Source organism: Pipistrellus hanaki (genome assembly GCF_964339955.1).
Source record: "Pipistrellus hanaki genome assembly, chromosome: 13".
Classification (NCBI taxonomy): domain Eukaryota; kingdom Metazoa; phylum Chordata; class Mammalia; order Chiroptera; family Vespertilionidae; genus Pipistrellus; species Pipistrellus hanaki.
Window position 1 is genome coordinate 26,007,241 of NC_140515.1, and position 26,565 is coordinate 26,033,805.

At 51.0% G+C, this 26,565-nt stretch overlaps 2 protein-coding genes across 2 annotated transcripts in view; both read left to right on the top strand.

Annotated features, from left to right (window-relative positions):
• Positions 1–16,263, top strand: part of LMCD1 (LIM and cysteine rich domains 1) — a 48,457-nt gene extending 32,194 nt beyond the window's left edge. The window contains exons 4-6 of the mRNA XM_084901996.1: positions 1,189–1,518; positions 14,242–14,457; positions 15,626–16,263. Of these exons, the coding sequence (XP_084758122.1) occupies positions 1,189–1,518; positions 14,242–14,457; positions 15,626–15,784 (705 nt within the window). The 3' untranslated portion in view covers positions 15,785–16,263. The remainder of the gene's footprint in view (positions 1–1,188; positions 1,519–14,241; positions 14,458–15,625) is intronic.
• A 120-nt stretch (positions 16,264–16,383) lies between these two features.
• Positions 16,384–24,123, top strand: LOC311631652 (transforming protein RhoA-like). Its single transcript, XM_084902019.1, has one exon. The coding sequence runs from the start codon at positions 19,842–19,844 to the stop codon at positions 20,421–20,423; it is 582 nt and encodes a 193-aa protein (XP_084758145.1). The 5' UTR covers positions 16,384–19,841; the 3' UTR covers positions 20,424–24,123.
• Positions 24,124–26,565: the final 2,442 nt, after the last annotated feature.

Sequence of the window (26,565 nt, forward strand, 5' to 3'; positions counted from 1 at the left end):
TGTCTGTAAGTTAGTGAACTAACAGAGGCCCTACAGTTTCGGAGACTCAAGCCTGACATTTAGTTAAATCTCGCCTGGGAGAAAAGGAGACTAGTTGGAGTCCTGCGTGTTTCTGTCCCCACAGACTCCTCCCACAGCTCCTGCTGCACCCCTGTCACTCAATACCCTGCTGTATCCCTGTCACAGTACGTGACAGCCCGCTGGCTGTCCTCCTTCCTGCTTGGAACACACTCAGCTCTCAGCCTCCTCAGGGATTTTGCACCTGCTGTTCCCTTCCTTGGCGTGTCCCTTCCCTGTTCTTGCATGGCTGGGTCCTTCTGACATTCAGGTCTCCATCTCTCCAAACTACAGGAGATGCCACCCACTCTCCTACTAGCTGAGCAGGAAGGGGCGCAGCCCTTTAAGGCCAGAACCACAGACATATCCTGAGACTGGGGAATCCTCACCAGGCGATCCGTACCCAGTCTTCCTGCCTGACATGATGACAAAGGGAGACTCCCCAGGCCACTGTCCCCAGAAGGGCCCTGACCCGCAGGAGTCCTGCTCCAGACGCACCGGGAGGTCTTGTAAAGGGGCTCTTTGCCTTTCATAGTTTCTCGTGCTGCGTGGCCCTGGCCTTTCCTTCCCCCTCTCTCCCATCCCCAGGACCCAGCCAACTAGAAGATTTCTGTTCATTTATTCATTTTTTCCTAAAAAGGCCAGATTGGTGGTTATCTCTGAACATATCAATATTCAGCTGATTACCATTCATACTCATGCAGAAATGTTACTGACTTCAGACCTTATTGATTCTACTGTTGGAAGGTGTCTTTGCAGATTTTTAAATTAATAAACCATGAAAACCCTTACATCCATAAAGATTTCATATATTTTTCCAAGGAAGCAATTTTAAAGTGGATTGACTTTTTTAAAATCAGCCATCAACATGAAGTTAGTAAAGTAAAAATATTCCCTTCTGAAGGAAACAAAATCCATGTCCCAAAGCCAGCAAATCTAAAATGAGCACCTGCTTATGTCACACTGTTCTCATCAAGAAAGTGGCCTGTGGCTGCCACTGGGTGTCACCACTCCTTCCCTGGGGATCCTCGGGTTCGGCCATGCCCTGGAGAAGCTGGAGAAGGTTCCCTGGTTCTCGGGTCTGTGCTGGGGCCGCAGAGTCACCGTGGGTTTCTCCCCCTGCTCCCCCAGGGCCTGCAGTACATGGAGCTCATCCCGAAGGAGAAGCAGCCGGTGACCGGCACGGAGGGCGCCTACTACCGCCGCCGCCAGCTCATGCACCAGCTCCCCGTCTATGACCAGGACCCCTCTCGCTGCCGCGGACTTTCGGAGAACGAGCTGAAAGTCATGGAGGAATTTGTCAAGCAGTATAAGAGCGAGGCCCTCGGCGTGGGAGAGGTGGCACTCCCCGGGCAGGGCAGCTTGCCCAAGGAGGAGGGCAAGCAGCAGGAGAAGCCGGAGGGCACAGAGCCCGCCGCCCCGACCACCAACGGCAGCATCGGCGACCCGACCAAAGAATACGTAAGTCTCTCCCAGGCCTCGGGGCTGCTGCAGCCGCCGGGCAGGCCTCCTCCCTCATCCAGGCACTCGTCCATGCAGGCAGGCCTCCGGCGGCTATCGGTGCTCGTTTACTTTGTGCCTGGCACTGTCCCGTGGACAGTAACACTGCCTCCAGAGTCTCTGTCCAGTGGCAGTCACAGGCAACCAAACTGTGGCAGCTTTGGGAAAGGGCATCTAAGCTTGCTTGGGTGAAGGTGGGTGTAGGTCAGGAGCCAAGGCCCACTCTGGGCTAGAGCTAGGAGCCACACAGTCCCTAAAGAGGTGAGCATGTGCTGAGAAAAGCCCAGAGAGCAGAGTGGAAGCAGAAGATGAAAAGAAGTCCCGTGTGATTAAAGGCAGGGTGAGCTGGGGGAGATAGACCAGGTCAGCGGGAATCACTTCCTGAAGAGTCATGACATCCATCCATCCATCCATCCACCCATCCATCCATCCATTCACCCATCCACCCACCCACTCACCCATTCATCCATCCATCCATTTATCCATCCACCCACCCACCCATCCATCCCCTCAGTTATTCATCCATCCATCCATCCATCCATCCATCCATCTATCCATCCGTCCATCCATCCACACATCCATCCATCCATCCATCCACCCACCAACCCATTCATCCATCCATCCACCCACCCACCCATTCATCCATCCACCCACCCACCCACCCATCCATCCACACATCCATCCATCCATCCATGCCTAAGTACTGATCAGCCTCTGCTGTTTGCTAAGCGTAGGAATTCAAACAAGCCAGATGCTCTTCCCACGTGGGAGAAAGCCACCCCTGAGGCTTCACTCCAAGGGCCATGGGAGCTGTGGCAGGCTCCCTAGGAGGTATCGTGGGATTGGAGCCAGAGTGAGGGTGATGTGCTGGGGGGTAATCCCCTGGAGGTTATGTGGGAACACACAGAGGAGCCAGGGTCTGGGTGGTGGAAGCCTCAGGGATGGGTTTGCCTCATTCTGTCCCCCAGGAAGTGAAGGGACCAGCTTGAGACTGTCATTGCTGAGTCCCGTGGCTGCCAGCTCCCTTCCACCTTTTGCACCATCCCCATCCTCCACACCCCTCAGCAGTCAGGTGGCCGCAGGCTTCTATTTGACAATTGGAGACAGAAGCACATGGTCCTCAAGCAAACTACCTGGCTTTCTGGGAAGAGGCTGTGGTCACTGTGTGAGCCAGACACCCGGGGCAATGCCAGCCCAAATGGCTCTGTCCTCGCTGCTGCATTGACTGCTGCATTGACGCAGACTTGTTATCTCAAACTGAGGCCTGCATCTCCCACCCCCGTGCTGTTGGCACATCCCTCTAGGATTACCATCTAAGAAACTGTGTTTATCTGAGAATTAAGACAACGAACAAAACTTTCTCTACCACACATTTAGGGGTGATATTGAAAAGACCCATTTCTCAGGAAGACAACATGTCTCAGGAACTTTAAAATTAGATCCTGTTTTATAAACAAATCTCCTCCCCGACTCTGCCTTTTTTCCACCCTCAACTAGCTATTTGTCCTTAAGGATTAATTCTGTGTAATTCCAAGTTGGATGGCGACTTCGTTGGGACATTTCCCAGTTGCCATTCCCGAGAGACAGATGTTGATCTAAGAACGTATTTTCTCTTTGACTCAGCCCCACATTTTGTTCAGGGTGGAAGTGGGACAAAGGTGGCTTGGGATCCCTGATCCCTGCCCACAGTCAACTGTAGGAAACACTTCTGACACTTAGGAAGCATGTAAACAAGACCAGACAGTAAGTGGCAGATTCCACAGTCAGAAAATAAAGCAGGGACTCCAAAGGAAGCCACTTGTGACTGGCCTGGGCGTTGTCCTTCCCTCCCCTACCCCCAGTCTTAATGCAACAGCCAATTATGTGATCAGTGGCTTCAGGTCTGTCACCAGCGCTAGAGGCTGAGGTCTTATCTTGTTCATCTCTCTACCTGCAGCAGTGCCTTCGATAGAGACACTGAGCAAGTCCTATCCAGGCAGCCAGGCAGCCCGCCAGGCCATAGACCGTGTGTGCCCAGCAATGACCGGTTTGGTATGGACATGGGCTGCACTCCTTGAGCGGTTCCACTTTACCCCAGGGGCCATCCTAGGTGCTGTGCCCTTGTTGTTTCTCATAACAGGACAGTGTGGGCAGGTGCCCAAGGCAAGAATCAGGTGCAAGGTCTGATTTCTGCTCCCCTGATGAGAGCAATGAACTAGACTCTAAGTTAGGGGTGTGGAACTCAATCAGAGAAGGGGCGAAAATCTAAAATCCAGCCTAAATCGTGGGCCGAATGGTTTACTGAACAGTCATAAACTGACAATGTCATAAACTGACAGCGGAGTGCAGTGATGACAGCGCGGTGCGGGCCACATTGCAAGGCCTGGCGGGCTGGATTTGGCCCGCAGGCCTTGTGTTTGACACATGTGCTCTAAGTGGTCGGGGCATTCAAGTTCACCTGTGGGTGAGGAGGAAATTGTAGGACTCTGTCTGATACCCCAAATCGAGAATTTTATGGAAAAAACAGATGCCCAAAAAGAGGCACGTGAAACTATTATACTAGAGCTGTATTGGTAACATATCATCGCTTATCATCCTAATCGTGGCCATAATTATCGCTGCTAATAGCTACGGTTTAGTGGGCATTGCTGTGAGTCAAGGGAGGGTGTGCTGAGCTGTGCCGTGTCTGAAACTCCCACACCCAGGGGCCTGCGGATTCAAATCAACTGACAGACTCCAGTCCATCCTTCCTGCTTTCAAAGGCCAATTCCTCAGAAAGCTAATATAAGGGTCAGTGGCCATGGAAGGTTGGGAGACCTCGGAGTGAATAAAAACGAAGAGCTTTTCAAGGCTAAAGCAGCGGTTCTCAAACTAAAATCAGTAGAAGGCTTGTGAGTTTGCCGACCACTGGTTTAACCGATGTACTGATGAGAGGTGTGGCTGGGATTGCATCGGACCGGTGGATTCTAAAACTCCTGGGGATGAGTGAGAACTCCTGGGTGGGACCCAGCATGTGGGTACACCAAGACAAGGGGTGCATGTTAAGGTTTCCTGGGTGAACGGCAGTGTTTGGAGTAACTCAGAGCCCAGCCCAGTGGATAATTTGGGGACCTCTTGTCTGGGTGCCAAGAACAAGGGAAGGACTTGCCTGCCCCACCCCAGTCTCACCCACCGTGGGTCTTGGGGCTTGAAAGGGTTCTGTGGCCAGGACCGGGCGCCTGCCCCACCAGAACAGGGACGCTCCAGACTCCCTTTCCAGCCCCCCGCCCCACTGTCCCCACCTCTCCCACCCGGAAGGAGGCTGTGGGAGTCTGCGCCCTGTGGACAGTCACCTTCCTGCTCTGACTGTGACCATCTCCACCAAACCATTTCCCTGCATCTAGGGAGCTGGCTGGATGTCCTCTCAGAAATGGGATCTACAGATTTCCCGGGCATGGTCCTTTTGCCCAGGCATTTCCGCCCTTCCCTGCACCCCAACCTTGTAACGGAAGACGGGGGGAAATGAAGCCAGAACATAACATTTAATGCAGCCTCCACCCTTTAGTGTGTGTGAGTCTGCCCCCAGCCCTTGCCCACATCCCCCCTTATCAGGCCAAGCCATGCCACAAGGAGTGACTGAGAGGAGGGGAGTGGGTTGAGGGGAGGGAAGACCTTCCTGGAAGTTGTAAGGGTTTGTTAGCTGGGCCCAAAGTGCAGCCTGGCCCCCACCCTCCTCTTCCCACAAGAATGCAGAGGAGGGGCTGGCTCGGACCCCGCCCTCCGCGGAGTCTGCCTCTCAGATGGAGACTCAGCAGCTGGCAGCTCAGCCGGACTCCGGCCCCAGTGAGGGACATATTTGTGGGCAAGGGACTTCCAAGTCTCTGTCTGAGCAGATGTTTGGCTCCTGGGCTTGGCCCGCTGGCTTGCCCGCCAGCCCCTCTCTGGGAATATGAAACCACCGCCCCACCCCCCACCTCCCACCTTGTGCCCATCTGAGCTGGAGGACAGGAGGACCCCAAGCCCAGAGAAGCAGCCCCGAAAAATCACCATGGTTACCAGGCTCCTCAACATCTGCCTCCCTCCTTCCTTGTGGCGGAAATATTTTAATAACAGTAAAGGAGCTATTTTTTTCACAGAAAATTCCCTGGATGCCACTTTTTATACTTGTAAATACTTTTCCATGTTGCCGCACAGGCTTCACAAGCATTTCTTTTCTGAGGCGGACCGCATAAGATTCCATTGACTGAAAGAGGGCTTGGCAAGCCCTTTCTGTAAGGAAGAGAGGCAATATTTCAGACTCTGCAGGCACACGGTCTCAGGCACAGCCACTTGCCTGTCTTTGTAGCACTAATGCAGCCACAGACAGTGTCAAAACTGATGACACTGTTGTGTTCCAATAAAACTTTATTTGTAGACATGAGCAGTGGGCTAGGTTTGGCCCATGGAGGTAGTTTGCTACCCCAGAACTCAAAGAAACATTAAAAAAAAAAAAAAAAGGTTTTTTTTTTTATTAATTACTTTGGCTTTATCTGATTTTATTTTGCAATTATAGGTTAATGGAAAATGAGGATGATGATGATGATGTCATCAACCACCTAGGTTGTGCTAGGCCCAGAGCCAGGATGTCACATCGTTATTTTATTTAATCCTAAGAATTATCCTACAAAGTATATGACCCCCTCCTTTATGAAGACTAAGATATTGAGAGAAGTTCTTAGCCAAGTTAAATAGAGTTTTCAAACTCCAGGTCACAATCTGTCAGAGGATAGTAAATCAATTTAGTAAATTATAACCAAAAAAATTTTTTAATTATTTTGAAAAAAATAAAACACAGAAGTGCTTCAGGGATGGTAACTATTTTTCTGGGACCCTTTTGTCTCAGGGTGTGATGTGCACATGTGTGTACTACATCGCGCCATACAATGCATTTCCTGCTCTGGATCACAGACGAAAAGAAACATGAGAAAACGTAGGTAAAAAATTGTGGGGAGTGGTTAAGTCAGACTGGAACTCTCGTCCCACGCCCAGCACAGACTCCAAAGTCCAGGCACTCGGGCTGCCGGAGCCCCATGCTGAGGCTGCCCAGCAATGACCTTGTGGACGGCTTCTCCTGCCCGCAGCCCCTGTGGCAGGAGGGCCATGGTTACCCACACGCTAGTGAGTAAAGCTGGAGAACGCCCAGCCGGTGGCCTCCTTTACAAGAGAAGCGTGACGGAGCCTTTCTGGTCCCCTCTTCCCCTCCGCCAGCCACCAGCCAGGGACACTCAGCTAGAAGTGCCTCCATCAACACACAGGACGGCTTCAGGGATAGAAACTACTTTTCCTGGAGACCAGAGTGCACGTGTGGAATGTGCGCCATATTAAACCCCCTGCCCCAAGGATGCGTGAGGCCAAGGGGTGGCCAACTACAGAGACCTCACATGTAAGGCATTTCCAGTGGGCAGGGCCTGCCACTGCTTCAGAGGGGAAAGCGAGGCTCCGTGAGGGGGGGACTTGTCTAAGGCTGAGCAGTGATGAAAGCTGAGGTAGAGATCTCAGTCCAGAGGCCATGGTCCTAAGCATGGCACCCAGCCAGCCCGTCCTGCCCGGGCAGAAGCCTCAGGAGGGTGACAATTATGGGGAAACAGAATGCAGCAGGGTAAGGATGCCAGAAATGACCAGAAGCCGGGGAAGGGAAGGGAAAGGAAGGGAAGGGAAGGGAAGGGAAGGGAAGGGAAGGGAAGGGAAGGGAAGGGAAGGGAAGGGAAGGGAAGGGAAGGGAAGGGAAGGGAAGGGAAGGGAAGGGAAGGGAAGGGAAAAAGAAGAGAGGAGATTAGAGGAGAGGAGAGGAGAGGAGAGGAGAAGGGAGAGAGAAAGGGAGGGGAGGGGAGGGGAGGGGAGAGGAGAGGAGAGGAGAGGAGAGGAGAAGGGAGAGAGAAAGGGAGGGGAGGGGAGGGGAGGGGAGGGGAGGGGAGGGGAGGGGAGAGGAGAGGAGAGGAGAGGAGAGGAGAGGAGAGGAGAGGAGAGGAGAGGAGAGGAGAGGAGAGGAGAGGAGAGGAGAGGAAAATAAATAAATACTGACTCGGCTGCAGAGCAAAGATGGTGAGCAATCACCATAAGAGGAAATGAGGAGATGCTGTTTATAAGTAAACTGGGGAGCATTTGTATTGGAAAGCTCCCAGGCGAGTCCAGGCCTTGTGCTAATATTTACGGTATTGTAATGGCGCTCTCACAGGGCACTCAGGGTCCAGGCTGCACAGGCCTTTGGATAAGAGCCGTCCAGAGGAGAGCGCAGGATTGGACAGGATTCTGGCAACCCTGACGGGGAGATTACCGCTGCTGTGGAGGGTTCTCCGTATCTGCTGACCCCTCTCTGAAGGCCAGCGAGCCTCGGTCCTTAGAGACAGTTCTTTGGCCGGTAACCCTTGGCCACTGGCCTTAATCTGCTGTTGCCTAAAACTCTGTGTCTTGATTATGTCCATGACAGAAGTCTTAAAAATCCCTGTGTCCACATTTGATGGTCCCGTTACCTAAGGCTACCCATCAGACCTCCCCAGGATGCAGAGCAGGGGAGGGGAACCTCTTTCCTGCCAAGGGCCTCTGGGCATTTATAGCATCATTCGCGGGCCATACAAACGGATCAACTTAAGAAGTAGCCCGCTCTATTTGGTCAGACACTTAATGAACTCATCCCGAAGGCCTTGGCAGGCCCAGACCACATGATGTTCCTCACCCTGATGCAGAGGCTTAAAACAATAAACTCTGCTGGCACTGAGGGCAGGGCTCCGTGGGGAGAGCTAATCGCTGTCCCCGCGACATCAGCGGGGGCAGCTCGCAGACTGGGGCTGAGCTTCTCTGACTCACAGTCTGGCCTTGGTGCTGGGAAGACGTGAGCAGCTGGGCCGGGCCAGCCATTGCTACTGTGTGTCTCCTCCTCGGGGTCCCCCCTCAGGACCTCTCCCACCTGCCGGGGGGCCGGAGGGTGTGCAGTGGCAGCGGGAGCCCATGGAAGCTGTGTTGCCTTTTCTGACCTTCCTCTGGCATCTAGGAGATCCTCTTCCATTGGACAGAAGCAAGCCATGAAGGCGGGATCACACTCACAGGAAGGGACTTAGACACCCCACTGGCTGGAAGAGGGCCCGAGAATTTGCAGCATCATTTTCACACACTTGAGGGACCCCCAACCCTGCGGGGGGGGGGGGGGTGTGTGTGGAGGGTGTCATAGTGGCTGAGGTGGATCTAAAATGTGCCTCAGCTTTCTCAAAGCAGGTTACAAAGGCCCAAAGTAGAGGATTTTCAAACTCTTTCAGCGACACCCTCTTCATTCAGAGGCTGGTCACCGGAACAGGGACAGGACAAACCTTCAATGGCACAGGGAGAATGTCACGTTTGTTCTGCCTGTGACGGGTTTGTGCCACGTGTCCTCCCCCCGCAGGAATAGTCTGTGAACTGAGCTGCATGGCAAACGTTGGCAAGGGTCTCATGAGCATGCTCTGACTTTTATTTTATTTTTTTAGAGAGGGAGAGGAATGGAAAGGGGGGGGGGGGGCATCAAAGTGAGAATGGAACATTGATTGGCTACCTCCTGCACCTCCCCCTACTGAGAATCGAGCCCAAAACCCGGGCACGTGCTCTGACCTTTTTGAATCCAACAGGCAACCTTTTGGTGCATGGGATGATGTCCAACCCACTGAACCACACTGGCCAGGGCACAAACTCTGATATTAGATAGCAGGGAGTATGAGTAAGAACCAACTGATATGCTAATCATAAATGTTTTTCTCTAAGCTTTTTCACATAGTCCCAGAGGACTCCTACTTGACCACACTATCTCCTTCATAGGCAAAGTAGCCTAAGAATGACCACATTGGGCTTTCTTAAAAATAGTCCAGAATATAAGCAGGCAGGGAATTCTAATTGGATTTCGCTGTACCCCAATCAAAAATTGGTGATACCATTTTTGCTGGGTTTGCTTACAAGGTTACGTTGAAACGCTCTAAGACAATGGTTCTCCAACCGTGGTCTGCTGACCACATCAGCATCCCCAGGGAACTAACAAATTCCTGTGCCCCATCCCAGACGTACCGACTCAGACTCTCTGGGCGGGGGCCCAGCGGGCTGTGTGAACAAGCCCTCTGGGGGCGACTGGACAGACTCCAGGCTGAGAGTCACTATCTTACAGACAGTCGCGTTGGAGCGAGATCAGAGCAGGCCAACCAGGCCGGGCACTGGTTGTAGCTGAATCTGAGGTCCTGCCAGACGGTGAAACACACATAGCTCAGAAGGAATCCTGGGCCCCCTAACCCAGTGCAGACCCCACCGTCAGCCTGTCTTTGTCACCTTGAGCAAGTGTTAACTCCTCTGAGCCTCGGCTTTCTCATCCATCGGGGGGCTGGGGCAGGGAGTCACAGGAGGTTTTAGCTAATTATGCTGAACTCTCATGGAGTCCACTAACCGTGTTCTCATTTCATCATGCAACAGCCCTGTGGTGTTGTTAGTGTTAGTAGTAGTATCTTCACTTGACAGGTGAAGAAACTAAGGCACAGAGAGGCTGGGTAACGTGCCCAAGTCACACCTCCCAACCACCTCCTGTGCTTTAAAGATTGTAAACCACAGAATCAAAGGTTACAGAAGTTTGTCCAGAGGAAGGTGGGGCCCGGACTGCAGACCCCAGCAGGCGAGGCATTCTGACTCGCGGAGGCCAGCCTGCCCCTGGTGGCTGGGGGACCGGCAGGTGACAGTCAGGACAGTCGGCCCCATCATCCTTGGAGACGACAGGGAAAGAGGTATAGAAAACAGCTCGGAATCAAGGAGAAGTAAACTGGTTCCTGAAGCATGCTGACAGGGCTCATTACCCAGATGTCTTACTTTCATACAAGGGCAGCGGCGCTGTCTACTGAGAAGGGCTGGCTACTGTCAGCCACGCGGCCAGGAGCCAGGGATGCTGGGAAACAGAGAGGGAAGAGACACCTCAGTGAGGCCCTTGACAAAGACCTGTCAGTCAGTAGAGGAGCCGAGACCAAGCTCGTGAGCATGAATCCCTCCTCCTCCACGATGCTGCCAGAATTCTCTCTCTACAGTGCAAACCAGCACGGCACTCCTTTCCTCAAGAACCAGCAATGGCTCCCCATGACCTCCAGGGTGAATCGCAACCCATGACCTGGATTCAGAGCCACTCATGGTCGCCCCCAAACTGCTCTTCTGACCGCGTATCAGACCGCGTATCATCCATTTCCTCCTCGGGTGCTCCGAGGCCAGCCAGGTGCATCGGTATCCCTCTCCCTCCCCGGTGATGCATCAGGGTGACATCCAAACCCCTGTCTTGGGTCAACAGTCAGTCCCTCTGTGGGAGGAAAGGACTGGAAACTTCATTCCACGAAATTTAGAGAGCCAGCCAGACAGACAGACAGACAACTTGCTTGGTACTCAGTAACCTTTGCCAAAGAGTTGACCCTTCCCGGCGGCTGCACTAGAGAGATGGTGAGAATAAAGGAATGCTGACTCATCACTGGCTTTTGGTTCAGACACCTGGTGGGTTCCTGGCGAGCTGGGAGCTGGGACTGGGTCGCGTGAGGCGGCGCGGGGCTACCACACCACTCATTCCTGTGGGCAGAACCGAAACCACAAGCCCAGCACGTCCTCAGCGCCGTCGGTGGGCGTCGGAGCAGTTAGCATTCCTTCCCTGGGTGCTCATCCACCGGCCGTGCTCAGGGCGGCGCATGGACACCCTGTCATTTGGTTCTCTTTCCCCAGTTCCACCGAGTTCATTTCCATTTCCCCTTCAGGCACAGGGGGATAGTGGTGTGTGATTCAAGTATTTGAATGGAGGGTACTAAGTGTGTAGGCTCTTCACATAGGCTTGCTCATCTCTATGGGGCAAAACAATAACCACTCCCATGGGAACTGGTGCTCAGTAGCATGGGGCTCTCCCCCAATGCCCGGTCAGCAAGTGTTTTCTGGAGAAGGCCCAGCTGCCAATGTGTCAGGGGTGGGGGGCCAAGATTAAGGTGACCAGACGCCCCACTTTTGGCGGGACAGTCCCGATTTTTAACTTTAATTTTTAATTTTAGTTAAAAATCGGGACTGTCCCGCCCAAAGCGGGACGTCTGGTCACCTTAGCCAAGATCCAAATCAACGATGTCATGTGGACACTTTTTGTAACAAGAGAGAAAAACCAATCTCTACCATATTTTAAATATTTGTAATTCAAAATACAGTTGATCCTTCAATGACACAGGTTTCAACTGTTTGGGTCCCTTTCAGTTTAAAACCATGTTACTCAAGGGTCAACTGTATTTTCAATCCATGGTTGGGGATCCAAATACGCAGAGGGCCATTTTAAGTTATATGCTGATGTTCTACTGTATGGAGTGTTGGTGCCCTCAACCCCCATGTATGAGGGTCAACTGTACAACATTATAACTAAGCACACGTTTTTATATAATAATAGTCAGTTCAGAGTATCATTACAGGGAACTGGGAATAGCACAGAGCAGGTGGCTTAAACAACAGACATGTATTTTCTTACTGTTCTGGAGGCTGGAAGTCCAAGACCAAGGTGCCGGCAGGGTTGGTGAGACCTCTTCCTGGATTTTGGATGGTCTTTCCCCTGTAATAATCAGGAGGAGAGAGAGAAGTTGCTCATCTCTGGTCTCTCCTCTTACAAGGACGCCAGTCCTGATTAGGGTCCCACCTTTACGATCTAATTCAACCTGAGGTACCCCCTTAAAGGTCCTAGGTCCAAGAACAGTCACCCTGGGGTTAGGGCTTCAGCGTGTGAATTCAACATAGAAATGTAGTGGAGACACAATTTAGTGCATAACACAGATCTGCTAGTGAGAAAAATTGATTTTTTTTTTTTTTGAGGAAACATTTCACTGAATTGGAGCTCAAACATAAAACCCATTCTTCTCTGGCCTACCAGAGCAGGCCATGGTCAGGTTTGGCCACAGCCACACTTTGCCAATGCCTGATCAACATGTAGCGGAACAAACCTCAGCTTGAGACAAGTGTTCAAATCCCAGCTCTGTCTCCTATCAGCTGGACATAGCTGAGCAGTCGCTGAATCTCTCTGAATCTCAGCTTTGCCATATCTTGGGGGAAAATAATGAATTTTTTAGGGGCAACAATTCTCTGGGGTTTCTATAAGAGGTATTAGTAATAATGCGAGATCTTGAGCACCGTGCTGAACCCAGACCTGCCCTAAGGAAATGCTAGTCCCATCATCATCATCATCATCATCATCATCATCATCATCAGAGTTTTGAGAGGCAGGAGATAACTCCAAAATGACTCAAAGGGTTTTAGGGATTGAGTATGTCCTCTAGGTAGGATGTGATGAGGCTGGCAATTTATCTCTGTGGTTTTCCTCCCCGTTTAATGAGAACATCAGACAAATCCCTACTGTGCAGCGCTCCTCCAAACTGTCAACATCATCAAAAACAAGGAAAGCATGAGAAACGGGCACAGCCAAGAGGGGCCTAAGGAGACGGGACGACTACATACAATGTGGGGTCCCACAGGGGGTCCTGGGACAGCAACAGGACATTAGGCAAAAGCTAAGACTACCACAGACCAGGTAGCTTAAACAATAGAAATTTAAAGCTTGGACTTCAGTTAATAATCACATCTGTATTATTAATTAATCATGACAAATATACCAAATTAATGTAAGCTATTCATATGTGTCACAACTTTTCTTTAAATCTAAAACCGTCCTAAAATTTAAAGCGTATTACAAAATCATCAAACATGGGCAAAGATCCATTCCATGTATGAGGTGGGCCAGTGGGTCTTCACGTAACGGGATGAAAGGCTGGCTGAGATGCTTTCAAACCCCACAGTAACTGACTTGTGGGAAACTACCACTCGCATTTTAATGTAGAATCAAAGAAAACTGTATCCAGTTTTCTGGGAAGGTGATTAAAACACCCTCCCTTTCCCAGCTTCCTATCAGCGTGCAGCCAGACTTTCTTCATGAGTTCAAAGAAAACAACATCATGCAAAACAGGAGAAGGGGAGGTGGCGTTCAGAACCCAGAGGCCAGTCATCAAAGGGATTTGCAACACTGTCGAGCAGGCCACTCTTCTCACTAAACTTTTCTGTTTTGAAAAATAGGATGGTTTTTTAAAAAATATATTTTATTGACTTTTTACAGAGAGGGAGAGAGAGGGATAGAGAGTTAGAAACATCGATGAGAGAAACATTGATCAGCTGCCTCTTGCACACCCCACACTGGGGATGTACCGCAACCGAGGTACATGCCCCTGACCGGAATCGAACCTGGGACCCTTGAGTCTGCAGGCCGACACTCTATCCACTGAGCCAAACTGGTTTTGGCAGGATGATTTTTAATTACCAATATTTATGTTAACATACTGGTTTATTGTCTAATGGATTAATATGTAATTATTTAATTTTTTTCCTCAGTTTTAATTTCTCTGATGGTAAATATCAATAACTATCACTCTATGAACAAAAAGTTATTTTATGCTCTTTTTTAAGAGTGTAAAGCGTCTTGAGAGCAGAAAGGTTGAGAGTCACTGTGCTAAACAAGTATTCTATTTGGTCCTCACACCAACCTCCTAAGTGGGCACTGTTAACCCACTTTGCAGAGGAGAAAACTGAGCAATGACAGTAACTTGCCCGAGGTCACCAGGGAAGGAAGGAGGCTGGAGTTGAAGCTGTCCCCTGGGTCACTTTGCTCTCCTGACTACCTTGTGTTTTCGGGGTCCCCCCTCCCTCCAGGTCTGTGAGCTCTGCAAGGGCGTGGCACCCGCCGACAGCCCCGTGGTCTACTCGGACAGGGCCGGCTACGACAAGCAGTGGCATCCCGCCTGCTTCGTGTGCGCCAAGTGCTCCGAGCCGCTGGTGGACCTCATCTACTTCTGGAAAAACGGGGCGCCCTGGTGCGGCCGCCACTACTGCGAGAGCGTGCGGCCCCGCTGCTCCGGCTGCGATGAGGTGAGAGCCCGCGCGGCTGTGATGGCGGGGGGGAGGACCCGGAGGCCGAGGAGCGTGTGGCTTCCCTGAGGATGTGACCCACAGAGAGGAAAATTGAAGCTCAGGCTGCACTCCCTGCTCTCTCCCCATTTGGCATCTGGAAAATGGGGCCAGCATCCTTTTGCACCCCTAGGGTTGCTGGGATGGGTCAGATGCGGAGTGCCTGTCCAGCCTTGGCCTTGGCCCTTAGTAGCTGCTCAGAAGGACATGGCGGGGTGTAACGGGAGGCAGGTATCTGGCTCAGCATCTATTGCTTGTGTGGTTGCCCAGCTCCTGAGCCTCAGTTTTCTCACTTATACAATGGGCAGGATAACAGTGCCCAGGCCATGTTGCTATGAAGGAACGTGAGATACTGAACGAAGAAGCTTGACATGGGCCTGGCCACGGAACTAATCAGCGGGAGCTGCTGTTAGTCTTAGGGTAAAGGAGTATAATGTGATATAATAACACCACATTAATGTACTATAATACAGTAGCTAGAGGTGCTATGAGAGGGGTTCGATGCTCCAGTATAGGTCAAGGCTAGAGGAACTCTAAGGTATGTTAATAATGACAACTGTGACTGTTGTCTGCATGCCGATGGTGACAGGAAACACTACCTTTATGGTTAGGCTGTCCGCACCGGGGTAGTTAATATTGTCTTAGAACGTTCTAGAGACTAGACAAGAAAAACCTGCGGATGGTGGAGGACTTTTCTTTTTTCTTTTTTTAAAATATATTTTATTGATTTTTTTACAGAGAGGAAGAGAGAGGGATAAGAGAGTAAGAAACATCAATGAGAGAGAATCATGGATCAGCTGCCTCTTGCACACCCCCTACTGGGGATGTGCCTGCAACCAAGGTACATGCCCTTGACCGGAATCGAACCTAGGACCTTTCAGTCCTCAGGCCGATGCTCTATCCACTGAGCCAAACCGGTTTCGGCTAGAGGACTTTTCTTTACATCTGAGAACCTACGATGCCACCGTGACTTGCACCAAACACTGTACTCAGCGCCTCAGACTGGTGTCCGACTTCTCCATGGAGGCAGGCCAAGGTCAAAACAAAGTCAAGCATAGGCTGACCCACCCTCCAACCCGCCCTCAACACTCTGTCTCTAGCAGGCTCGTTTCCTCTGTTCTCCTCCCAGATAATCTTCTCCGAGGACTACCAGCGCGTGGAGGACCTAGCCTGGCACCGCAAGCACTTCGTCTGCGAGGGCTGCGAGCAGCAGCTGAGCGGCCGGGCGTACATCGTCACCAAGGGCCAGCTCCTGTGCCCGACGTGCAGCAAGTCCCGGCGCTCCTGAGGGGCTGCCGGTCCGCGGCCGGGACCCGCCGGCGCCCGCCAGCGCCCACCGAGAAGGAAAGCCGGGTGTGGGGAGGCCCTCCTACGGGCCTGATGTGACAGCCAGCCGGCAACAAAACCCGCGACGTTGCTTTCCTTGAGAATATATACGCGCATATATTCCAGGTTGGGTGGTGGTGGATCCTTGAGGGTCGATAGTTTTCAAAGCCAGAAATGACCTGAGAAGTCTTAGGACGGAGTTTGCCTTTGTCTTTGTGGCTGTTGTGTCCCAGCTACCCAGAGACTCAGCTGGCATCCTGCACGGGGCCTCCGGGAGGAGTTTCCCAGAATGCAGTGCTGAGTGATGGAACTGCGTAGCTGTAGAGTGCGCGTGCTTTTTCGTGACCCCGGGAGCAGGCTGGGATCCCAACGATCGATCGTTTGTTGCCTCCTCCCCAATGGAATCTGAATTTTAAATAAAAACCGTTTCGGCGTGATAAACACAGCAATAAACATTGTATGCAGTCCGCACACGCCCTTCTCTAGTTATTGTCACGGAGGCCGTGATTTCCTGGCACCCATTTAGCCCGTTCCCGGGATGCTGGTGCTGGCACAGGCTCTGAAAGTGCGGGTGCCCCTCTTGGCCTGGTTTCCCCAGATCTCGGATGGAAACGTGTGTTATGTTTCATGGTGTCGCAACAAGCAGCCTCCTGGGGACAATGAGCTGCTTGAAGAGAAGGGACCCCACTCCCTGCCGCAGAGCCCAGCAGGTAATGGGGGCCCCTCTGGGTGTACGACCAGGTTGAGAGTTGGGGAGCCGCCAAACACGGCCATGGCACACGGTGACGTGTGTGGACAGAACTTGCCAACTGAACATTGAATGGCCAGATATGCTAGGTGTTGGAGTGCGTTTTTCTCTTTTTATGGCCTCTCTGAGCATGTGCCGCTTCCAAGTTAATTTCTCTCCCACCGTTTCTAAGAAAAGGCATCTTTTATATATATATATATTTGATTTTTTTACAGAGAGGAAAAGAGAGGGATAGAGAGTTAAAAACATCGATGAGAGAGAATCATCAATCAGCTGCCTCTTGCACACCCCCTAACTGGGAATGTGCCTGCAACCAAAGTACATGCCCTTGACTGGAATCGAACCCGGGACCCTTCAGTCTGCAGACCGACGCTCTATCCACTGAGCCAAACCGGTTTCGGCAGAAAGGGAATCTTTTTCTGCTGCAGATACAAGGCAAGAGCCCTAGGACTCGCAGTCCCGTCTCCAGACCTTCCTTCTTTCTTAAACTTCCCCTCTGTTGCCAAGTCTCTTGAATTTTTCACCAGATTTCGCTTTGGCTATCTCTTATCTGCAGTCCCCGCTTCATGTGCTTTGCAAGTTTGGCCAAAGCTACAGCAATACCCTCCTGAGCCGGCGTTGCTGCTGCCTCCTCTGCAGCCAGACTGGGTATCCCGCCTTTTCTTATGTCTCCTCGGGGAGGAGATGTGAGTGCTGTCCTCGCCCACTCTCCTGGCTCCCCGCCGCCTCTCAAGTTAAGAACCAAGTGCTCACCCTGACGTTTGAATCGTCCCAAAACTTGGCTTGTCTTTCTGGTCGTATGACCCATAATTTCTCTAGATTTCTCTTCGCCTATTTCTCTGACACATCCGGAAACTCCCTTTGATCAAGCTCCCGCCCCTTCCCCCCCTCTCCCCTCCCATGCTTCTGCTAGCTCTGAGCTGGTTACATGAAGACCAGTTCCTTCTGTCCAATTCTACCTGTCCTAGGAGGTGCTTCTCAAGTATAAGCTGCTTCTCAGTCACTTCCCAGAAGCATCAATGAGATATTCATTCATCTACTCACTCATTCATTCATTTCACAAATCTTCAGTGAGTAATACAGCATTCCAATTCCTAGAGTGGGTACACAGGTATAATAAACAAACAAACAAACAAAAAACAACACTGGATTTTACAGTCTGCGGGGGAAATTCTGGACAAATATCCCACAGTCAATGTGAAACTACATCTACTATGGATGCTGTAAAGGTGAGGTACATGTTGCTATGTTGCTATAAAGGATATGAAAGATATTGGACCTAGTCACGGATGTCAGGTATGCTCTTAGAAAAGTGACCCTTAGAACTGGTAACTAAAGAGTGAGTACACCTGAGTAGGCAAAGAGGAAAGGGACAGTTACAGATGGATATGGGGACAGCATGTGCAAAGGCCCTGGGGCTAAAGCGGCCCCAGTTTATTCAATACTGTTAACTGCTTTTATTTATTTTTATTTTTTTAAATATTTTTATTGATTTCAGAGAGGAAGGGAGAGAGAGAGAGAGAGAAAGAAACATCCATGAGGAGAGAGAATCATGGATCGGCTGCCTCCTACACACCCCCTACAGGGGATGGAGCCTTCAACCTGGGCATGTGCTCTGACTGAGAATCGGAACTGGGGACCTCCTGGTTCATGGGTCGATGCTCAACTACTGAGCCACACTGGCCGGGCACTGTACCTGGTTTTAGAGATACAGTGGTGAACATGGCCCTTGCTTAGGGCTGAGAGAAGACTGCTGTAGCAGGAGCACAGAGGGTGACAGGGGACTAGATTGGCACTGAGGCCTCAGAGGGCTCCAGCTTTGTGGGTGACAGGAAAGGCTGGTCTCTGCTCGAGAAGCAATGGGGAGCCTTCAGAGAGTTGTGAGCAGGGGTTGGTGACAGCTAGATAGGAAGGTTATCGATTGCCCCATCTCTCCTCTGCTGGAGCCCAGCACGATGTCCACACTCTGGTGGGTGGCCCACAACAGACCCATGGACCCCACCCAGAGCATGCTCCTGCCTTCCCGAATAAGCTTATTCTCCTTATTTATTTACACATTTATATCAGTTTGGAGTTACAGATGTCTTTTTCATCCAACTGTTTACCATCTGTCGCTATCATTATTTATTTTGATGCTCACATTGTTCCAAATTTGGCCAAAGAAAACTCCTTCAAGTTGGCTCTGTCTCTCTGGCATGTCCCCATCCTTCTTCTTTTTTTTCTTTTTTTTTTTTTCTTATAACAGACAATAGCTTGTTCTTTCTTTTCAATACATTTTTATTGATTTAAGAGAGGGAGAGAAACATCCATGATGAGAGAGAACCATGGATCGGCTGCCTCCTGCACACCTCCTACTGGGGATGGAGCCCCGCAATCCAAGCATGTGCCCTTGACCGGAATCAAACCCGCAGCCTTGCAGTCTGCAGGTCGATCGATGCTCTATCTACTGAGCCACGCTGGCCAGGGCCCCATTATTTTTTTGTTTGTTTGTTATTTTTTATTTTAATTAATTAATTAATTAATTTATTTATTTATTTATTTATTTATTTTACAGAGAGGGAGAGGGACAGAGAGTTAGGAACATCGATGAGAGAGAATCATCAATCAGCTGCCTCGTGCACACCCCCTACTGGGGACATGCCCTCAACCGGAACCGAACCGGGACCCTTCAGTCCACAGGCCCATGCTCTATCCACTGAGTCAAACCGGCCTTGGCTTGTTCTTTCTTTTCAATACATTTGTATTGATTTAAGAGAGGGAGAGAGAGAGAAACATCCATGATCAGAGAGAATCATGGATCGGTTGCCTCCTGCACACCTCCTACTGGGATCGAGCCCTGCAACCCAGGCATGTGCCCTTGACCGGAATCAAACCCGAGACCTTGCAGCCCGCAGGTCGATCTAAGCTCTATCCACTGAGCCACACTGGCCAGGGCCCCACCATTCTTTAAATACAAATTTACATTCTGTCTCCATATGAAATGCCCGTCTAGGAGCCCGAGGGACACGGACACGAGGGGGCGCGCACGTTGCTCCCCGCCTGCCCTGCGCCCCCCACCCCCGCGCACGCGCTCGCTCGTGCTCCCCGCCCACCGCCCGCCAGTCCGTTAGTCCGCCGCCCCCTTAGCCGCTCGCCCTAGACCCAAGGGGACCGGGGTCATCGGTGCAGAGAGGCCGGAGTCAGAGCATCTCCCTTCCTCTGAGAAGGTCACGGCGCTTTGCAAAACTTCTGCCCCCGGCCACGCGCGGGCCCGGCAGCCCCTTGGTAAGCCATGGCCGCCATCCGGAAGAAGCTGGTGATCGTGGGCGATGGAGCCTGCGGCAAGACTTGCCTGCTCCTCGTCTTCAGCAAGGACCTGTTCCCGGACGTGTACATCCCCATGGTGTTCGAGAACTACGTGGCGGACGTGGAGGTGGACGGGCGGCGGGTGGCGCTGGCGCTGTGGGACACGGCCGGCCAGGAGGACTACGACCGCCTGCGGCCCCTCTCCTACCCGGACACGGACGTGGTCCTCATGTGCTTCTCCGCGGACAGCCGCGACAGCCTGGAGAACATCCAGGAGAAGTGGGCCCCGGAGATCAAGCACTTCTGCCCCAAGGTGCCCATCGTCCTGGTGGGGAACAAGAAGGACATCCGTACCGACAAGCGCGCGCGGCGGGAGCTGGCCAGGATGAAGCAGGAGCCGGTGAGGCCGGAGGAAGGCAGGGAGATGGCGCACAGGATCGGCGCTTTTGGGTACGTGGAGTGCTCGGCCAAGACCAAGGACGGCGTGCGGGAGGTTTTCGAGATGGCCACGAGGGCCGCTCTGCAAGCCAGGCGCGGGAAGAAAAGGTCCGGCTGCCTCCTTTTGTGAGCGGCTTGCAGGCACAGCCTCGCGTGTTTCGTTTCGAAGTGCTGCTCATTAATTCTTGTATGTGACTCCTGGCCTTTTCCGTTACCTATATCTCACCGGAGATTGCAAATCACAAGTCATCTTGCCACCAGCATTTAGAAGCCAACCATGATTAGTGAGGATCCAGTCCGCCTGTCCCTGACAGCTCTCTAACAGCCCTCCTCTGCACTCCCACCCGACACACCAGGCACTGATTCAAGGAATTCCTTAACTTCTTGCTTCTTTCTACAATAGAAGGAGAAACGGTAACACTTGTGAGTTAGGCTGTCACTGCTTCCTAACCGACATGCCTTGCCTGTCATCTATCAGCTGCAAGGTACTCCGGTGAGCTGCCACTTCAGAGCTTTCCTCCTGAGCAGACGCGCTGTGGGGCCTCTGGAGCAGGCATCCAGTTTTTTCAAAACGCGCTCAGCCAGAGAGGCCAAGTTCATGCAGCTATGGCCACGTCACAGTTCTGTGGCTCCGTGTTCGTTACCTTATAGTTACTGTGCAATTAGTGCCACTTAATGTATGCTACCAAAAATAAATAAATATATCTACTCCAAACTAGATGTAGTACTTTTTGTATAATTGGATTTCCTAATACTGATATCTGTCACCCCCACAGAAAGTGTATTGGGTTTTTGTTTTGTTTTTTAAAGGAAGTGTATTGGAAAATAAAGTCAGGTGGAAAATTCATTTAAAAAAGAAAAGAAAAAGAAATGCCGGCTCAGGTTGTATTTTCTTTAGCCCAGCTTTGGAATCCGCCGTTCCTCAAGGAGTTCCCTCATCTGAAGCCGGGGCTGTTGGCTTGAAACTCCTGGTGCCACCTTAGAACCGTGAGGAGACACAGGAACCAAGCCAGTTGCAGGATTATGAGACTGAGAGTTAAAGCATAGGTCCTTGGGTATGCCCTCAGCCAGTGGACCTTGGCTCTAGGCTTCTTACACAAGAATCATTTCTTATTCTTTAATGCAAGGTGATCGATTTCCACATTGTCTGACAAACTTCTGTATCAGACGGTTCCCCATCAGTGGGGGTCTTGGTCATTGTAGCCAAAGACAATGCGACTGGTCCCCAAGAAGTGTCACGTTTCAGCTCGTGTGACTAACACATTTCTGAGGCCATGCTACTCCGTGGTTGATTTGGGTTTTTAATCAAGTCTGTCCCACGGGGATGCAGACGACAGTGCCATGAGCACTGACTCACCGCGTTATCGGACTTCGGCTCCAAACGTTTGGCTTCGAACATGAGAACGCTACATGAAAGACAGGACTGCGAGGGCATCTGTGCCGGCCGCTGACATGTCTCGGCCATTGACAAGCCAGTGCTGGCGCGGCCGCCGCCGAGGGAGGAAGATAAGAGGCTCGCCCTTTGATTCCAGCTGCTGTTTGCATCCAGTCAGATTCTCCTCCTGTGAAGCAGAATGATCTCTTTGTTTGAGCCCTCTATCCTGTGACGATAAAGCATGCAGGCTCTGACATAAAATGTTCTTCTGATCTGAGTCTGGGACAAGATTGGCTCTTAAACAACAGAAGGGATTTGGACTGCAAACAGAAGAACTGTTATCCAGGCCTCTCTTGTGAAGGAAATCCAATTCAAACCAGTTTAACATTTACCCCCTCCCATACCTCCCCCCCCCCCCCCCCCCCTGTGCCCCAATTAGAGGGAATCCATATTCTAGAATCTACTTTCTGGTCAGAAAGTTCAAGAGAATGGCTAACTTCAGGAACAACTGGATCCAGCGGTTCAAATGATGAAGTTCATTCCTTTCTCCATCTCTCCCCTCTGTTTTCCTCCAACGGCGGCTCCACCCTCGGGCAGTTCACCCAGGTGGCTGCAGACGAGGCCTCCGCAGCAGGGAGGGTCCCTTTGGCCCCGGGAGCCAGTGACCCCAATGAGCAGGAAGTCTCTCCTCCTGAGGCTTTCAGAGAACTACTCTGGTTGGCCCAATGTGGGTCACGTGCCTTTCTTTTGACCAATCACTGCGCCTGAATGGCCAAGGTACTGAGATTGGCCTTGATCACGGTGCCAACCAGCCACTTGATGGGGAGGAGAAAGGATTCCAAAAGACAGCCACACCCAAATCGGATGAAACAGGCCCCTTGGGGAAAGCAGGCTTGTGAGAGCTGGAGGTAGCAAAGAGAAGCCTTCTAGGCAAAGCGGAGCTGGCTCAGGTCTCTGAAGAGAGGGATGATGGGTACAATGCACAGGAAAGCGGTGGTCAGAGAAACTGGAAGAAAACGAACCCACGGAACCTACGGGACTAAGACTCCCAAGACTGGGGAATGGAGGCGCCTGGGAGGCCCGGGAGGGTGGAGCAAAGAGCAAGGATAGAAGCCAAGTCACAAAGAATCAATTATCCTGAATCAATTATCGTGCCACTAAAAATTGTATTTGTCTTGATATTTTCTTTAATTACTGGCAAGGAAAGGCTAATGTTTTTAAAGGTGGCCTAAATAAAATGATATTCCCTAAAGGAAATGTCTACGAGGTTTTGTGGTGGCCTCCTCTGCTTAATTTTATGGATGGTGATGGAGACTTACTAAACTGTTTTTATGGGAAAAATTTAATAAATGGAAGGGATGTACTTCCACGCATTCAAATATGGAAAGTTTTAAAATAGAAGAGTGACACAAGCAGCAAATGATCCCAATAGGCTAAGATTATGCAGGCTGCTGGCTCGGGTTCCGCTTCTTAATCAAATATATAAATTATGAAATATTGCGGCAAAAGGTCGCCAGCCTTGGCCCTACAAGGGAATGGCCTGTGCTTCGGTTGACAGGGAGCGCTGTGGCATTCACCTTCCGCTGGTAGGGGGAGAGGCAGCGGGAGCAGACAGGCGGGCATCCTTGGCCAGCACCAGGGACCACGTGGTGCCAGAGTGGATGGAAGAACATGCTCCCGCCGAAGTCCCCGGCCAGACAGGAAGGTGTCTGTCAGCTCGGTGCGTGGCCTGTGTGGTCCCCCTCTGCAGGAGAGGCATCTGTGATTGCCTGGACAGGAGTTTGCAAACAATGGGCTTTTGGCATTTGTTCCCATCTGAAAGGCCACCCTTCTGCCACCTCCTCCAGGAAGCCCTGGGTGATTCCTCCAAATGCTCACTTTCCACCAACTCTGTGACTGGTTTGGCCTTGACCAGACTATACTATGTCAGACAAAGGAAACTTGCTCACTAACTAGTTCGTCCTTTTACTCATTCATTCCGCATGCATTTACTCAGCACCTATTATGCCCCAAGCAGAATCCCAGCTTGTGCTCCTTCCCAAGACAGTCCCAGCCTCCTCGTAAATAACTCTAGCCATCCTGATCCCTCCCAGTCACTCGCCAAATAGGCCCCAAGTGCCTCGCAGGGCAGCGCTGGTCACGGACAGCATGGGCGTTGGAGCCAGATGTCTCCGTTCTCATCCTGACGCTTCTGTGCCGCCTTAGAGAAGACACGTGGCTTTGTTCCCAGGCTTCTTCATTATAACATGGGGAGAGTAGTAACATTTGCCTCACAGGGTTGTTCTGAGGATTTGTGCATGTTTAAAGGTTTGGAACAGCTCCTGGCACATGAGTGTTCCCTAAGCCCCAGCTTTAAGTCCATCAGCAAACTTCCTTTCCTTGTTCTAGTCACTCAGAACTTCTAATAAATGCTCAAATATGACCTGCCCACAGAGAACATTTCAGCCTCTTGACAAATACATACATGTGCACACACACACATGTATTATATACACACATGCAGACACGCACACACACATGCATACACACACACACACGGTGAATGTGCTACCCCTGGCATACAGATTACTTTAAGCAGAGAAAGTCCAACAAGCTCACGAGGGGTTGCTTTTTACCTTCTACTTTACCTGCCTAAAGGAACTCAGATAGAAAAACCTGTTTCAGGGAGGAAACTCGGCATATTCTCTCTGGCATATGTGAACTCCGTGTGGCAGACTGGGAGGGCCATGCACCTTACCCTCCCTCAGTGTCCCCTCTGTGGCCAAGCATGTGTTTGCTTTCCTCAGCTGCCTGTCAACTGCCGACTTTCTCTTTGAAGTCCCAGACCTCTGCTCCCTCTCCTTAGTCCAGAATGGCATGTAAGCCTCAATGCTCAGCGTGTCCTCAGGTCTCACATTCCTGGGGAACCCCATGTGCACACATGTAATGAGTTGGTCACTTTCTCCTGATGATCCATCTCCTGTGAACTGATTATTAGTCCAGCCAGAAGAACTTAGGAAGTGGGGAAGGAACATTTTTTCCACCCTACAATACTTCTTGGTCTGGCTGCCATTTCAAAGCCAGGCATTGCCTGTCCTGTATTCCTGCTGTCACACACACAACGGGTCCCACCCAATCTTAAGAGAGAACCTGCGAGAAGGCTGGGAGACGTTCTACTAATAAGATCATACAGCTTCTATCTTGTCTGAGTCCCCCCAGGTGTAAAGGCCACTCAGAAACAAACTTGGAAAGTGGTTTGCTGCTAACCTCACACCAGGAAGGGGACATTCCCGAGAAATGCGTCTCAGAAGCAGCGTGTGTGGGAGTCCCCTGGGGAGCTCGTTAATATGGGGGTTCCAGTGCAGCAGGTGTGGGCTGGGCCTGAGAGGCTGCATTTCCAAGGAGCCTTGGCATCCAAGCCTGGGAGCCCTGAGGGCCACACTTGGAGTAGCAGGACCACCGCCTGTGAGGGGCTGGGTTGTCGAACCCCTTGCCTGAGAAGTAGGGAAATGGAGGCCGGAGAATAGAGTGGTTTTACCAGGGCCACACAGCAAGCTCAAGATACAGCCAACATCCTTCCTGGTCCCCTAACCGGGGATGGGGTCTCCTGCCCACAGGACTCAGGCAGAGAGGTAAAGGGACGAAGCAGGCCAGGTGCCAACTGCAGGGACCACGCTGCCCCTATGCCTGCTGTTACTTCTCTTTTTACAACATCAGCAAAACGTGCCTGTAGGCTAGGACGGTCTGCAGGTGGCCAGATTGCATCCCCCATAACCTCGACCAGGACTAGCAAACCTTTCCTATGAGGAGCCGGAGAGCAGCGATTTTAGGCTTTGCAGGCCATGTGGATGGCCTCTGTTGCAACTACTCAGCTCTGCTGCTGTAGCAAAAAGCAGCCACAGACAATAGTAAACAGAGAAGCATGGCTGGGTTTGAATAAAACTTTATTTACAATATCAGGAACTGGGCCTGATCTGGGCTGTGGGCCATAGTTTGCAAACCCCTACCTTAGCTGATTAGACAAACTAGAGGGGATGGGGGGTGGTCTCTATTTATACAAACTGTGACTTATAAAACAGTATTTTAAAATGGTAGTTTTAAAAATGTGCATCTTTCCAGTAATGCTGTCTGTGAGTGTGTAGACATGGAGACAGAAGTTAACTATCTCATTTCTGCAGTTCCCTCAAAAGACACATTAAAGGAAAACATTGCGTTCCTAAAGTGAGGATTCATCTTAGAATGCATTTAATGTGCTAGAGTTTCTTCCTCCAGCCCCTACAAAGTTGTTACTTAAGTATATGTTATGGACTAAAGGGAATTCTTTAAGCAGAAAAGATGAAAACTAAAAATAAGAAAATATGTGAAAGAAAAGAATCTCTCACTAGAAAAGGCAAACATATAGTGAAGGTTAGTAGATCAACCACTTATAAAGCTAATATGAAAATAATTAAACCGGAAACAGTATATGCCCATCAACAATTATTTTCAATGTAAATGGCCTAAGTGCTCCATTCAAAAGACATATGGTATCTGAATAGATAAAAAAACAAGATACATATGCTGCCAACAAGAGACACACTTCATATCTAAAAACACACACAGACTGAAAGGCGATGGATGGAAAGAGATATTTCATGCAAGAAGAACTGAAAGAAAAGCTGGGGCAGCAATAGTTAGACCAAATAGACTTTAAAACAAAGATTGTAACAAGACACAAGGAACCTAATAATAAAAGCCTAATATGCAAATTGTCCCTTTAATCATGAGTTTGAGTAGGGAGAGAGGTGGCCAACCACCCATGGCCACTCCCCACAGCTGGCCCTGCCTCCTATCACCCCCCACCCTGATTGGGGGCAGGGCTGGCGATCAGGGCGGGCCTGATGGATCCACCTGTGCACCAATTTGTGCACCGGGCCTC